The 15,718-nt window shown below is 50.4% G+C and overlaps 1 protein-coding gene across 3 annotated transcripts in view; it reads left to right on the top strand.

Moving 5' to 3' along the window:
• The window catches only part of PPP1R13L (protein phosphatase 1 regulatory subunit 13 like), a gene marked incomplete at its 5' end in the record, with an annotated part of 48,088 nt that overhangs the window by 13,961 nt on the left and 18,409 nt on the right, over nt 1-15,718 (top strand). For 2 of the 3 annotated variants that reach the window (XR_014551354.1, XM_083626960.1), the window contains 3 exons: nt 7,903-8,021; nt 13,889-14,019; nt 15,117-15,687. Coding sequence is in view for 2 of the 3 variants with exons in the window: in XM_083626960.1 (XP_083483086.1) it covers nt 7,967-8,021; nt 13,889-14,019; nt 15,117-15,687 (757 nt within the window). Of the gene's footprint in view, nt 1-7,879; nt 8,022-13,888; nt 14,020-15,116; nt 15,688-15,718 lie in introns of those variants that run through there. The other variant, XM_083626959.1, reaches the window with a different exon arrangement.

Below are 15,718 nucleotides of genomic sequence, written 5' to 3'. Positions count from 1 at the left end.
GCCCTGTTGAGGGAAGGTTTTAATGTTTGGTGCATTCCTGTATTTTAATATTTTGTTGGAAGCCGCCCAGAGTGGCTGGGGAAGCCCAGCCAGATGGGCGGGGTATAAATAATAAATTACTATTACTATATTATTATAATGCTCTTCATCACCTTTTCTCTCTCTAACATGTGGAACGAGTAACGCCTCGCTCTAAATTTGCTGAGGCTGCTTTAGGTGCCCTTCCATCTTCCGTTCTGTGGGCATGACCAAACCAGCGTAGACGTGGCTGAGACAGGAGTGCAAACCGGCTCGGAATGTCGGCTTGGGAGAGCACATTTTTGCTTGGAGTTCTGTCCTGCCGTGCGATGCTCAAAATCCTGATGCAAGGCCTTGACGCATCGCTCCTGGCCGTTGCAGCTTGCCTGCGACTCACTTCCATAAAGCAGCGTGCTCAATGCACAAGTCTGGCAGGCCTTAGATGTTAGCATCACGTTCTCCCACACCCTTTCGGAGAGGCGAGCCATTGCCGGGGCTGCCTTGCCAATATGCATATCCAGCTCAGCGTCAATGGAGAATTTCCTGGTTATGGTACAGCCCAAGCAGGCAGGATCCCAAAGGATATGCTGTACGAACAGCTGGCTTCAGGCACCAGGCCTGTTGGCAGACCAATTTTACAAAGATGTCTGTAAACAGGACATGAAGGCCTTTGGGAGTGGCTAATGGCTTGGCTTGAGGGACGTGGTTGGCGCTGTGGGTTAAACCACAGAGCCTAGGATTTGCTGATCAGAAGGTTGGTGGTTCGAATCCCCGCGACGGGGTGAGCTCCCGTTGCTCGGTCCCAGCTCCTGCCAACCTAGCAGTTCGAAAGCACATCAAAGTGCAAGTAGATAAATAGGTACCGCTCTGGCGGGAAGGTAAACGGCGTTTCCATGCGCTGCTCTGGTTCGCCAGAAGCGGCTTAGTCCTGCTGGCCCCATGATCCAGAAGCTGTACGCCGGCTCCCTCGGCCAATAAAGCGAGATGAGCGCCGCAACCCCAGAGTCGGCCATGACTGGACCTAATGGTCAGGGGTCCCTTTGCCTTTATCTTTACTGGCTTGGCTTCTCTGCATCCCGGGTGGAGGAAAGGAACCCCAATTTCCTTCTTTTAAGCTGCAACAAAAATTGGGGAAGAGAAGGGGCAGCCTGGCCTACATTGCATGCTGTTTTGCCTTGCAATCCCTTACAAAAAGTATAATTAAAGGAATAATTCATTTCCCCCTCTCTTTTAGCTGCTGATTACAAAGCAGAGGAGAAAATGAGCTCCTAGGAGAGGGGAAGGTCAGGGTTATGCCTCCAGCTCAGTCCTTAGGGCTTAAGGTGAGCTCAGGGGTCAGATCAACAACCTGTTTGTTTTTCCGTGAGGGAGGCAAAGGCGTCACCAGGGAGGAACGCCCTCTGAGCATGTGCAGAATACCGTCTCCTTCTCCTTGAAGGGTGGAATATTCAGGGCAGGATCAAAGAAAGAAAGAGCTTTTCATGCGCCACAGAGTTAAACTACGGAACTCCCTGCCACAGGAGGCAGCGATGGCCACCAATTCGGATGGGTTTAAAAGAGTAGTGGATAGTTTCACGGAGGAGAGGGCTATTGAGGGCTCCTAGCCAGAGGCAGCCATGCTTCTGAATACCCATTGAAAACCGCAGGAGGAGACAGTTGCCTTGTGTTCGAATCCTGCTGACATCGGGGTATCTGGTTGGCTATTGTGAGAGCAGGATGCTGGCCTAGATGGGCCATTGGTCTGATCCAGTAGACTAGCTGGAGAACTCTAGTTTTCCTTTAAAAAAACAATATTATTTATTTGGTTTTTCAAATTAAAATTTTACAAAGATATATCAAACATAAATCATAAAAACAAGATTCCAGGGAATCTTCCATCCTCTCCTTTGTGGGTCCTGATATTAATCATTTCCTTCGGCATCTTTTATGACACTCCAAATCTTTTACATCTCTGTTATATCCAGAATTCACCCTTAAAAACTTCAAGGGATATTCCAATCCTACTAACGATTTTAACTGTCTGCAGTAGTCTTTAGGGACGTGGGTGGCGGTGTGGGTTAAACCACAGAGCCTAGGACTTGCCGATCAGAGGGTCGGCGGTTCGAATCCCCGTAACGGGGAACGGGGTGAGCTCCCGTTGCTCAGTCCCAGCTCCTGCCAACCTAGCAGTTCAAAAGCACACCAGTGCAAATAGATAAATAGGTAAGGTAAACAGCGTTTCCGTGCGCTGCTCTGGTTCGCCAGAAGCGGCTTAGTCCTGCTGGCCACATGACCCGGAAGCTGTACGCCGGCTCCCTCGGCCAGTAAAGCGAGATGAGCGCCGCAACCCCAGAGTCGGCCACGACTGAACCTAATGGTCAAGGGTCCCTTTACCTTTACCTTTAATGGTCTTTAAGATAAGTTACAAATTTCCCCCATTCCTTATTGGAATTTTGGTATTCCTGATTTCTGATTCTTCCGGTCATCTTAATAACAATAATAATAATAATAATAATAATTTATTATTTGTACCCTGCTCATCTGGCTGGGTTTCCCCAGCCACTCTGGGCGGCTTCCAACAAAGATTAAAAGGTACATCAAAATGTCACACATTAAAAACGTAGTCATTTCAGCATAGTCCACCTGCCATTCTCCTCTGGTAGGGACTTCGTCTTCTTCCCATCTCTTTCCAGCAGACTATTCTTAGTTTTTTATGAGATCCGGATGCCGGACTAATGGGCCCCCATTGGCCTGACCGGCACCCAGCAACACTTATTATGTTCTTACGTCATGTTCTTATTGTGCAACCGACGCCCTCGTGTTTGGGACCCTGCGAGGCCTCTAAAATCGGCAGTTTGTCATTTCCAGACTGGTTTGGCAGGTGCGCAGGATGCGATCTCCCTTGGGAAATGGGGTGTCCCTATTATTGGTGGTGGTGCTGGGGGTGGAGGAACTGTGAGAGAGGTTTAGGGCTGGCTCCGTCCTTGCCTGAACTGGTTCCCTGGGCATTACAAAATGGATTTGGCTTTCTGCCAGGGGAATCTCTCCTCCTTAGACAAAGGGCTCTCTTTTGTAGAGAACAATGCTTTGCAGGCAGAATTGGGCTGCCAGATTCTTTCCTGATTAAGGATGGCCTCTTGGGAGAAATCTGGCTGCACCCTGTCTCCCAGATCCCCAATTTTGTCCTATACTTATTTATCTATGTTAACGGAAAAATCCGAGGGCTCACTTGGACAAAAAACAAAGACACCAACCAGGATAACTTGGAGCAAAACAGCAGCCTGTAGGCTTGGCCTTTATTGAACTGTTGCAACAGGGTGCTCCCCTCACTTGCAGGAGAGAGGAGGGACCCAGAAAAATGGTGTGCAAGACCTTATAAAGCCTTTTGAAAATGCCACCCTGTAGATCAAGACCACCCCCAGAAACATCATACATACATCACAGAAGGGGTGTAACTTAAGACCACCCCTCAGATACATCACACCTACATCACAGAAATTTTAATATTGCTTTTTTCTCCTGCTGTTGTTTATCTCCTGTCTGGTAAGTTACTTGATTGGATTTCCTGGGTAGCCTGGCCAGTCTTTTGTAAACTTACCGTATTTTTCGTCCCATAGGACGCACCGGCCCATAGGACGCACCTAGTTTTTTTGGGGGGGAAATAAAGGAAAAAAATTTCCCCTTTATTTCCCCCCCAAAACTAGGTGGGGGAATCCAAACCAGGTCGGGGAACAGCGGGATGGCGGCGCTGCGCCTCCCCGCTGTCCCCCGAGCTTGTGGGGCTGCCCGATGTCCGCCCGAAGCCCGGGGTGCTCTGCTTCAGGGCGCCCCGCGCGCCGGCAGCAGGCTGCTATCCGCAGCCTAGAGAGCCCTGCGGGAACTCCCGCGGGATCCCCAGGCTTGCTAATAGCTTCCTGAAGCCTGGAGAGCGAGAGGGGTCGGTGCGCACCGACCCCTCTCGCTCTCCAAGCTTCAGCGAAAGCCTGCATTCGCCCCATAGGACGCACACACATTTCCCCTTCATTTTTGGAGGGGAAAAAGTGCGTCCTATAGGGCGAAAAATATGATAGTTTCTGGGCCATGTCACAGGCTCACACCCGATTCAAAACACAGACATACCCTTAAGACAGGACTTGTGAAGGAAAAGACAATGGGGAGGCTTTTCTATTTTGACCTTGCAGAGAAAAGATTTGGTCAGTTTAGGAATCAAAATGGTTCCAGGTTGGCCTTCCTGCGCTGATCTATGTATGTGCTTGGTTGGTACACTTATGAACATTGCCATATATCTAAGACCATAAAATTCCTATCACATCTATTAAATTTACGTCCTTCATCCAAAGCCCTCAGGGCACTTCGCAGCACGAAATACGGAACAAAAACCACAAAGTACACAATAAAAACAAGAACAGGAACAAATGAAAACAAGAACAGGAACAAAACAGTAACCCTGCCTCGCCACAAACACATTTAAAAGTTTCTTCCGTGAGGGCAAATTAGATCAGGCATGTAAATTGGTCTAAATATATTTCCTCCACGTGTTTTTGTAAACAACAGCTGCCACCTAATTTATTTATTTATTGTTTAACATCCCACATTTTCCTCCCCTCCAAAGAGCTCAAAGTGGCAGGTATGCGAGGATTCGAACCTGGCTCACTCCCTGGTCCCAGCCCACTGCCATGACTGGTGCAATTAGGTGGTTAGCTTTTAACTTGACTCATCTGATCACGCACCGAACAAATGTTTGCATGTTTGCGTGCTGTAATATCTCCGCAAAAGTGCCTCTGAGCAACTCCTGCCGTGTTCAATGGGACTTGCTGCCTTGCAGGTGTGTTCAGAGTCGTGGAACTTAAACAGTGTTGAAAAATACAACATTGTAACCTTAAATATAACAATAAAAAGGATAAAATGTTCAAATGTTAATAAAGGTACCTTCTGTATACTTTGGGTAATTTAAATTATACCTTGCCCTCTCTGAAGACCCAAATGAGACAACAGATGAGTTACTATTCTGCATTAGGTTATTGTATTTTAATATTCTGTTGGAAGCTGCCCACAGTGGCTGGGGAAACCCAGCCAGATGGGCGCGGTAAAAATAATAAATTATTATTATTATTATTAACCATACTCACGAGTTCAGTGGAGTTTTGTGACTTGTCCATGGATCTGAGTGGGTCTACTCTGTGGTTTAACCCACAGCGGGTGGCGTTAAACCACAGAGCCTAGGACTTGCTGATCAGAAGGTCGGCGGTTCGAATCCCCGCGATGGGGTGAGCTCCCGTTGCTCGGTCCCTGCTCCTGCCAACCTAGCAGTTTGAAAGTACGTCAAAGTGCAAGTAGATAAATAGGCACCGCTCCGGCGGGAAGGTAAACGGCATTTCCGTGCGCTGCTCTGGTTCGCCAGAAGCGGCTTCGTCATGCTGGCCACATGACCCGGAAGCTGTACGCCGGTTCCCTTGGCCAGTAAAGCGAGATGAGCACCGCAACCCCAGAGTCGGCCACTACTGGACCTAATGGTCAGGGGTCCCTTTACCTTTACTTACTCTGAGTATGACTTTGGTGGCTATCACCCAATATTTTTTTAAAAACGGAACCTTTTGCTTTTAATTGTTTTTAGAAGAGCATATTGTTTTAATTCATTTTTTTAAAAAAAAATATAATTCCATTAATCCCCTCCCAGTTTTTCTTCTGGCAACTGGTGGTGTTATTTCTTCTGTTCTACTTCTGATGTTTGCTTGATGGCTTTAAACGCAGCCAGCGTATGAAATGTGCGTGGAGTTGAGAAAAAGATGTGCGATTTGCTTAAGGATATTGAGTGGTGAGAATCCTTTCTGGCAGAAAATGCATGTTTGCTTTCGCATTGTCCCCTGCTGTTGGTTTACAGACAGCCCATAGTTTTATAGAAATTTGGTCCCTGCCCTGAGGATCTTACATTGAGGCAGGAGCGAAAGGAAAGAGTTGTCAGCCGGCAGACAGCGCAGGAGAAGCCATGGTGATGATAACGGAGGATTTTGCTTCTCAATTCTTAGTTCAAGGGAGTCATGGGAAGTGGTTGACTCTCCCCAATTACTCAGATAGGAGCATACAACCATAAGAAGAGCCTGGGTCCTGGATCAGGCCAGGGGCACATCTGGTCCAGACTTCTGTTCTCACAGATGGCCAACCTTTATGGAAAACTCACTCTTCCAGTTTCCAGCAACTTGAATTCAGAAGCATCGCTGCCTCCGGGACGGACCAAATATTTAAAGTTTTTACAAATATTATGCCTGAATGTATCCTTTCGACTTGACGGCTCAGGGAAGATACGTAGCTTTATGAATTTGGAGAAAATCCATACTTTAACCAACTCTCCTCATTCTAATGCCATTTTAACCCGGCTCTGACCCACGAGACTAGGGCCCTGCAGGACTTGATCTCCTTCCGCAGGGCCTGTAAGACAGAGCTATTCCGCTTGGCATTCAATTTGAATTAGCCTGATCCACTACAGTCATACCTCGGGTTACAGACGCTTTAGGTTGGGTTTTCTCAAGTTGCGGACTGCCGAAACCCAGAAGTACCAGAACGGGTTACTTCCGGTTTCAGCAGTTGCGCATGCACAGAAGTGTTAAATAGTGCTTTGCGCATGCGCAGAATCGCCGAAGCGCAACCTGCACGTGCGCAGACGCGGGTTGCGAACGCTGCAGGTTGTGAACGCGCATCCCATGCAGATCACGTTTGCAACCCGAGCGTCCACTGTATTCCCTTTTCCCTTTCCTCTTCTATGAAGAAACCCTTTCTGGAACCCCACATTTAAATTCTTCCTTGGTCTCCTTGCTGGCCCTAGTAGGACCTCCCAAAAATGACCCCTTAATTTTTGAATTTTATTGATATTGATGCTGCATTTTATTTTGTCTTTTATGCTGTTTTATGCTCTTTTATGCCCTGATGTTGGGAAAGATTGAGGGCAGAAGGAGAAGGGGACGACAGAGGACAAGAAGGTTAGACAGTGTTCTCGAAGCTACAAACATGAGTCTGACCAAACTGCGGGAGGCAGTGGAAGACAGGAGTGCCTGGCGTGCTCTGGTCCATGGGGTCACGAAGAGTCGGACACGACTAAACGACTAAACAACAACAACATGCTCTTTTAAAGCTGCATTTTAATCAATGTTTTATATTTGCTGTTAGCCGCCCTGAGCACGGTTTTTAAACCGGGAAGGGCGAGGTATAAATAAAATTTTAATATTTATTATTATAAAGAAAGGTGAATTTGGGCTCCACCTCCCTCCATGAACCAAAAAGCAAGAAGTCACGCAGGGCATCCCACCATAATTCCCCAAGTGTGAGAGCACATATACGGCCCCCCACCCAGGGAGTGACCAGGGGGGCAACACTGGACATCCGCAGAGGCAGTTGAGCAAGTCAGGTGTTCTGAAAGCCCATCTCCAGTCACCCCAAATTCACCATCAGATCACATAGCATGTCCGTGGCTACAGCCTGCACCAAAAAAACCACGCACCCACTGTTGTGTGGGGCCGCAATGGCGCAAAAACAAAGCACGGATCCACGTGGATTCTCAGGATTTTTGCATTGGACTACCCCAAACTCACCGTCAAATCACATCTGTGGCCACAGCATGAGCCACAAAAATCATGCATCCACTGTTTCGTTCAGAATATTTTTTTCCTTGTTTTCCACCTCTAAAAACTAGGTGTGTCTTATGGAGCGAAAAATACAGTATAAGTGGGTGACTGGCACGGCTGGCTTCTCAGTTTGCTGCAAAACATCCCTGGGAAACGAGGGGCGGAGAGTATTGGTGGGACAGGGGGTGGGCCGGGCCGGGGGGGGAGGGGGGTGGGAAAGCTGGGATGCTCTGCTAGCAGGTGGCCCATGTCCACAGACACCAACCATGGAGCTGCTCCATCTTCCTAGGTCCCTGCGACGCTTGGGGTGCTGGTGGCTGAGAGGATCGGGACCCCGATTGCCAGCTGGCATTATGGCGAGCGAAGACATCACCAGTGCCCAGGACCTCTTGGATCTCAGCTTCAAGTGTGAGTCAGGGGAGCTCACCAGCAGCTTTTCAGGTTGCCTTGGGGAAGAAATTACTCTAGAACAGATTATTCACCTGTTGTCCTGTGAGCAGGGAATTGCCGCTCTGTGGGAGGAATGGGGGTGTGTGTCTCCCTCCTAACAACCCTCAGCGCCCTTAAGAAACTATAACTCCCAGGATTCTTTGAGGGAAGCCAAGTGGTATCACAGAGCAACAATTTCCGGAGTAGTAAACTGTCAATCCCACTTCCCTAGGAACTCTGGGAACAGCAGCGTGGCGGGAATATGGACCTCCCTCAACAAACTACAACTCCCAGGATTTGGGGTGGGGTGGGGAGAAGCCATGACCGTTTAAAGTGCTACCAGGGTGCTTTAAATGTATGGCATGAGTGTGGTTCCAGAAGGGACCAAGAGTCTGGCTCAGTACAGTGGTACCTTGGGTTAAGTACTTAATTCGTTCCGGGGGTCCGTACTTAACCTGAAACTGTTCTTAACCTGAAGCACCACTTTAGCTAATGGGGCCTCCTGCTCCCGCTGCGCTGCTGGAGCACAATTTCTGTTCTCATCCTGAAGCAAAGTTCTTAACCCGAGGTACTATTTCTGGGTTAGCGGAGTCTGTAACCTGAAGCGTCTGTAACCCGAGGTACCACTGTACATTCCTAACCCACTGTTGGTGAAAACGATTAGGATAAAAGTTTGGTAAATTACGCTGAGGGAAAACAAATAAGTCCGGAAGCAGATGGGTCTGCCTTTTGTCCCCTGCATTTTTGGTGTTCCTGGTTTGGCGGCTGTGCTTTGGAACATGAAGAGAGCAGGGTTTGGCTTTTTTCTCTGACCGAAGTGTGAGGGTGGGGGGGGGGGGTAATGTCCTGAGCCTTTGAAAAGCGTCTCTGGCTCCCAAGCATGTTACGTGAGCGGTTGCAAACTGAGCCTTTCTATGGGGCGATTATGCAATCTGCCTTTGGGGCTACGGCGGGCTTTGCCGAGCCCGCCCCAGGAATGTCAAAAGAGGCTGCAGGCCAAAGACTTTGCGTTGCTCATCTCCGCTTTGAAATGCCCAACTAACTTCAAAGGGAGAAAACGACCGGATAGTAATAATAAGAATAATCGTAATAAACATTCTCCAATGCGTGTGTTACTTTGCAAAGTAGCAGAGGAGAGTGTCCTGTCCCCCCCCCCCCAAGGGACTTTTGCAACCTAAGATTTGACACGGGAGGCAGGCGGTAAACAGGCAGATTCTTTAATCTGTCCCGGTTGCCCAAATCAAGACGCAGACACTAGATCTCCACTCAAGCAAACAGGAATGCCAGAGAGGGAGAGAGGAACAGAAGACACGGCTTTTCTGCTCCAATTAGCTCAGTATGGGCAGTTCTTTTGTCAACAGGGACAAATGTCAGGTTCTGCTTAGGCAGGAAGAACCAGGCGCACAAATTTAGGATGGGGACACCTGACCCGACAGCAATACACGTGAAAAGGATCTAGGGGTCTTAGTGGACCACAAGCTAAACATCTGAAGGAGCGTCTCCACCCCCATCGTTCTGCCCGGACACTGAGGTCCAGCTCCAAGGGCCTTCTGGCGGTTCCCTCGCTGCGAAAAGCCAAGTTACAGGGAACCAGGCAGAGGGCCTTCTCGGTGGTGGCGCCCTTCCTGTGGAACGCCCTCCCACCAGATGTCAAAGAGAAAAACAACTTACCAGACTTTTAGAAGACATGAGAAGGCAGCCCCGTTTAGGGAAGCTTTTATTTTTATTTTTGTTTTAATTTTTAAAATACAACTTTGTTAAATAAATAAATAAATAAATAAATAAATAAATAAATAAAGACATCTGAAGGCAGCACTGTTTAGGGAAGCTTTTAATGTTTGATGCATTACTGTATTTTAATATTTTGTTGGAAGCCGCCCAGAGTGGCTGGGGAAGCCTAGCCAGATGGGCGGGTTATAAATAAAATAATAATAATAATAATAATAATAATAATAATAATAATAATAATAATAATAATAATGAGTCAGCAGTGTGATGCAGCAGCAAGAAAAGCTAACGCTATTCTAGGCTGCATCAACAGAAGTCCATAGTCCAGGGATAGTCCCACTCTATTCTGCCTTGGTCAGGCCACACCTGGAATACTGTGTCCAGTTCTGGGCACAACAATTTAAGAAGAATATCGACAAGCCAGGGAACCCCAAGCAGGCACAAAAAGAGCCCTCTGCCTTGCTTTCTGGGCAAGATCGTCTCTGCACGCTAGGGATGCTTGCAGCAAATCTCACACAAACTCGGACGGCCCCACAGGATCTCACAAGAGCGTCTCAGAGCTGGTGCACTGAGCAAGCTTTGCCTCCCCAAGTGAGGCAGAGAGCTTCAACGCTCTTTCTGTGCCAGCAAACCTGAAGCAGACCTGGCTCAAAAAGAGCTTTTGAGCTCTCTGCCTTGCTCAGATGCAACTTGCGCAGTTTCAGCCCCCTTGCCTGCTACCGCGTATGGTTGGAACTGCACAAGTTAAAAGAGCGTGAGGTTATTATTATTTATTAAATTTATATACAACCCTTTTTCACAAGATCTCAGGGAGGTTCGCAGGATAAAAAATATATAAAGCAACAAAACAACACCCCCCCAGAAACACATTGAAAAGGCAGTAGAATGTTAGCCTTATAAAACCCAAAAATACAAAATAACATACTTAAAAGGTAAAGGGACCCCTGGCCATTAGGTCCAGTCGTGACCGACTCTGGGGTTGCGGCGCTCAGCTCACTTTACTGGCCGAGGGAGCCGGCGTACAGCTTCCGGGCCATGTGGCCAGCATGACTAAGCCGCTTCTGGCGAACCAGAGCAGAGCACGGAAACGCCATTTACCTTCCCGCCAGAGTGGTACCTATTTATGTACTTGCATTTTGACATGCTTTTGAACTGCTAGGTTGGCAGGAGCAGGAACCGAGGAACGGGAGCTCACCCCGTCGCAGGGATTTGAACCGCCGACCTTCCGATCGGCAAACCCTAGGCTCTGTGGTTTAACCCACAGCGTGAACAATTTAAAAATACAAACGTGTGTGTGTAAGGCACTTTGCTCAGGCTCTGCTGGGAAAAGTGACTCAGAAATGTTTTTATAAAACACACACACATACATTCAGTATTACATCGCCTGCTGGTGTGTGTTGCTCTATGGGAGCAAACGCCTGCCCTTTTTAATTTTAATTTTCTTCACTTGGCAACTGGCCCGGCATTTCATAGCCGCGAGCAAAGCAGGGCTCTTCCCCGGGACGTCCTGGGCTTGTCTTGACATTCCTGCGGCATTTTCGGCCGAACCCTTTGTAGCCCGCTGAGCCTGCCCAGGAGGCAGGTGGCGTAATGGCCCCGTGGCAAACAGGTGAGGAAACCAGGAGGGCTGGGCCCGCACTGCAGGGCCGGCATGTCTTTGCGAGCGGGCGCCAAGCTTGATCCTGCCCCATGGGCCTCCCTTCCCTGGGGGGTGCCCTAGAGGGCTTTCCGGGAAAAATGGGTGGCACCTGCTAGGAATTTTGCAGCCTGGTGGCTGAGGAGTGTTTCTGTGTGTATCTGCTTGGATCTCATATGCTACAGCGCTGTAAAGTGCCAAGTCCCCTCTGGCAGCTAAAAAAACCATTGGAGAGAAATCTGGTTCCCCCAGATCCTTAGCGGAATTATTTATTGCTTTATTACATTGTCACACAGCTCCCTTCCTTCCTGTTTCGTCCTCACACAACAACCCTGCGAGGGAGGTGAGGCTGAGGGAGGCAGCGACTGGCCCAAGGGGACAACCAGTGCGCTTCATGCAAATGAGTGGGAATTCGAACCCAGGCTTCTGCCATACCCTAGTTTGGTAATCCAGATCCATTTAAACAGAAATCCTAAATAGGATCCTGGTAGGCTGTGCAGTGGGACGCGGGTGGCGCTGTGGGTTAAACCACAGAGCCTAGGGCTTGCTGATCAGAAGGTCGGCGGTTCGAATCCCCGCGACAGGGTGAGCTCCCGGTGCTCGGTCCCTGCTCCTGCCAACCTAGCAGTTCGAAAGCATGTCAAAGTGCAAGTAGATAAATAGGTACCACTCTGGCTGGAAGGTAAACGGTGTTTCCGTGCGCTGCTCTGGTTCGCCAGAAGCGGCTTAGTCATGCTGGCCACATGACCCGGAAGCTATATGACAGCTCCCTCAGCCAATAAAGCGAGATGAGCGCTGCAACCCCAGAGTCGGCCACGACTGGACCTAATGGTCAGGGGCCCCTTTACCTTTACCTAGGCTGTCCAGTATTTTGTGATCGCATTTTCTGTTTGTTCCACCCACATGTCAGGGCCAAAATTCTTGCGAAAAAGGGGAATACGGTAGATCGTAGAATCATATAATTATATAAAAATTTATTATTTATACCCCGCCCATCTGGCTGACTTTCCCCAGCCACTCTGGGCGGCTCCCAATCAAGTGTTAAAAAAAATACAGTATTAAATATTAAAAACTTCCCTAAGCAGGGCTGCCTTCAGATGTCTTTTAAAGATAAAGATAGCTGCTTATTTCCTTGACATCTGAAGGGAGGGTGTTCCATAGGGCCGGAGTCACAACCGAGAATGCCCTCTGCCTGGTTCCCTGTAACCTGGCTTCTTGCAGTGAGGGAACTGCCAGAAGGCCCTCAAAGCTAGACCTCAGTGTCCGGGCACAACGATGGGGGTGGAGATGCTCCTTCAGATATACTGGGCCTTTGAGACCGTTTAGGGCTTTAAAGGTCAGCACCAACACTTTGAATTGTGCTCGGAAACGTACTGGGAGCCAATGCAGATCTCTCAGGACCGGTGTTATGTGGTCTCTGCGGCCGCTGCCAGTCACCAGTCTAGCTGCCGCATTCTGGGTTAGTTGCAGTTTCTGGGTCACCTTCAAAGGTAGCCCCACGTAGAGCGCATTGCAGTAGTCCAAGCGGGAGATAACCAGAGCATGCACCACTCTGGCGAGACAGTCCGCGGGCAGGGAGGGTCTCATCCTGCATACCAGATGGAGCTGGTAGACAGCTGCGCTGGACGCAGAACTGACCTGCGCCTCCATGGACAGCTGTGAGTCCAAAATGAATCCCAGGCTGCGCACCTGGTCCTTCAGGGACACAGTTGCCCCATTCAGGACCAGGGAGTCCTCCACACCTGCCCGCCGCCTGTCCCCCAAGAACAGTACTTTTGTCTTGTCAGGATTCAACCTCAATCTGTTAGCTGCCATCCATCTTCCAACTACCTCCAGACACTCACACAGGACCTTCACCACCTTCACTGGTTCTGATTTAAAAGAGAGGTAGAGCTGGGTATCATCTGCATAGAACTGTAAGGGCCCACAAGGGTTATCTAGTGTGACCCCTTGCAATGTAGGAATATTTTGCCCTGCGTAGGGCTCAAACCCACGACCCGGAGTCTCGTGCTCTATCAATTGGTGCTCTCCTTCCTGGGGCAGGAGCAGATAGTGCTCGGAGGGGCCTGGGGGCCACATTCGCTTCTGGGGGCCGCATGTGAATGGTAGGCGGGGCCAAATGGACAAAAGCAACACCTGTGGATTTTCTACCTTGCCTAGGCTCTCTACATGCGCTCACATCATCTCAGCAGGGATGGCTGGGGGGGGGGGAGGGCGGCTAAGGAGAGGTTCAAGGGCCAGTCAGAGAGCTGTGTCTGGCCCTCAGGGGCGAGGGGCATCTTGGACCACCACTAGCCCTGCTCTGAACATCTCTGGTTCCAGGCATCCCTCGGGAACCAAGTGTCTTGGTTCCTTCGTTTTAAAAATGGTAGAGTTTTAGAGTTGGGGGCACACCCAGAGGTCATCTAGCCCAACCCGCTTCCCAGGCAGAGACCTGCCTCTCCTCTCCCTCTCTTACCCTCCTTTCTCACATTCCCCACAGCTCTGGCCTCGAAGCACATGGACCTCAAGCAGTTGGAACTGGACACGGCGGTGGCCAAAGTGGACGAGCTCTCCAAGCAACTGGAGTCCCTCTGGACGGAGAACCCAGCCCAGCCTCTCGGGCAGCTCAAGGTGCGGAGGCAGCAAAGGAGACTCTCGGTGGGGGGGGGGCGGTCCTGGAACCAGCATCCATCCAATAAACATTAGATGATCACCAGGGCTAGCTGGCTAAATTAGTCCTGCTTGGGCCAGCGAGGAGGCCAGGGGAGAATTAGATGTGGGGTCTCAGAGCGGGTGATCTTCATAAAAAGGGGAGGGGGAAGGAAGGAAGGGGAATAAAAGATCAGGCTAAGTTCAAGTTGAAAGCCAGGCGGAATAGCTCTGTCTTACAGGCCCTGCGGAAGGAAGTGAAATCCTGCAGGGCCCTGGTCTCGTGGGACAGAGCATTCCACCAGGTCGGAGCCATCACTGAGAAGGCCCTGGCCCTGGCGGAGGATAGTCTGGGTTCCTTAGAGCCCGGGACCTCTACACTATGGTTATTCATGGACCTTAAGGTCCTCTGCAAAGCCGAGTGATAGCTTGCGATTGCATGATAGAATTAATGCATTGAAAGAATTCTTGCTGGTACAGTGGTGCCCCGCAAGACGAATGCCTTGCAAGACGGAAAACCCGCTAGACGAAAGGGTTTTCCGTTTTGGAGGTGCTTCGCAAAACGAATTTCCTATGGGCTTGCTTCGCAAGACGAAAATGTCTTGCGAGTTCCTGCAGGTTTTTTTTCCTCCCCCCCCCTTTTTCCCAAGCCGCTAAGCCGCTTAACAGCTGATCCGCTAAGCCGCTAAGCCGCTTAACAGCTGATCCGCTAAGCCGCTTAACAGCTGATCGCTAAGCCGCTTATCAGCTGATCCGCTAAGCCCGCTAAGCTGCTAATAGCGCTAAGCTGCTAATGGGCTTGCTTCGCAAGACGAAAAAACCGCAAGACGAAGAGAGTCGCAGAACGGATTCTTTTCGTCTTGCGAGGCACCACTGTACTTCATTTCAAAATACAGCAGCCTCTTTTGATGCTCTTGCAAGTATCTTCAGGAGAAGCCAGTTGTTGGGGAATTGGAGGTGGGGGCCACCACACACGGTCCCACCACCCTGGCCTGTGGCTGCCAGCTCTTATTTTACCAGACCTGGCGGGGGAGACGTTGTTGAGTCACCCTCCAATCTCCTTTCTCTGTTCCTGGCAGGCTATGGAGAGATTCAGCACCAGCCCCTCCCACGAGCTGCTGGGCAGGATGAGTCCCATCACCCCCTCCCCGCTGCCCCTCTTCCCCCGCAAGAGCCTGTCGACGGAGACCACGGAGAGCGCCCACTACTCCTTTGGGGAAGCAGCGCCGGGATTCGCACACAGCTCCACCTACGGCTCGCCATCCCCCAGCCAGCTCCTTGCACCCAGATCCCCGCTGGGCCGCCCCACCTCTCCGCGGCCGTCCCTCTTCCTCCAGCCAGAGGTGGACCGGGCACTGCCGCCCCCCAGGCCCAAGGTGCTGCCTGTACCCTACGAGACGGCGCCCAGCCCCACGGCCTCTCCCCGCTCCCTCCGGCCCAGCCTCTCCCTGGAGCGCCAGTATGACTACAAGACCTATGGCGGGACGCTGGGCCGAGCCAGCTCCCCACGGATGCCCACGGAAGGAGCTGCGCCCCAGTCCTTCTTCCCGGACCGGGTGCCTTCCCCACGGCCGCCTCTGCCGCCACCCTACGAGAGCCATAGCCTGTACCCATCACCACCCAGCACTTTCGCACCTTTCCGGTCTCAAGGTAAAGGTCGGGCGAGGACTGGGGGGGGCAC

This window comes from Podarcis filfolensis (assembly GCF_964270895.1).
Source record: "Podarcis filfolensis genome assembly, chromosome: 8".
NCBI lineage: Eukaryota > Metazoa > Chordata > Lepidosauria > Squamata > Lacertidae > Podarcis > Podarcis filfolensis.
This window is presented reverse-complemented; position numbering and strand designations above follow the sequence as displayed.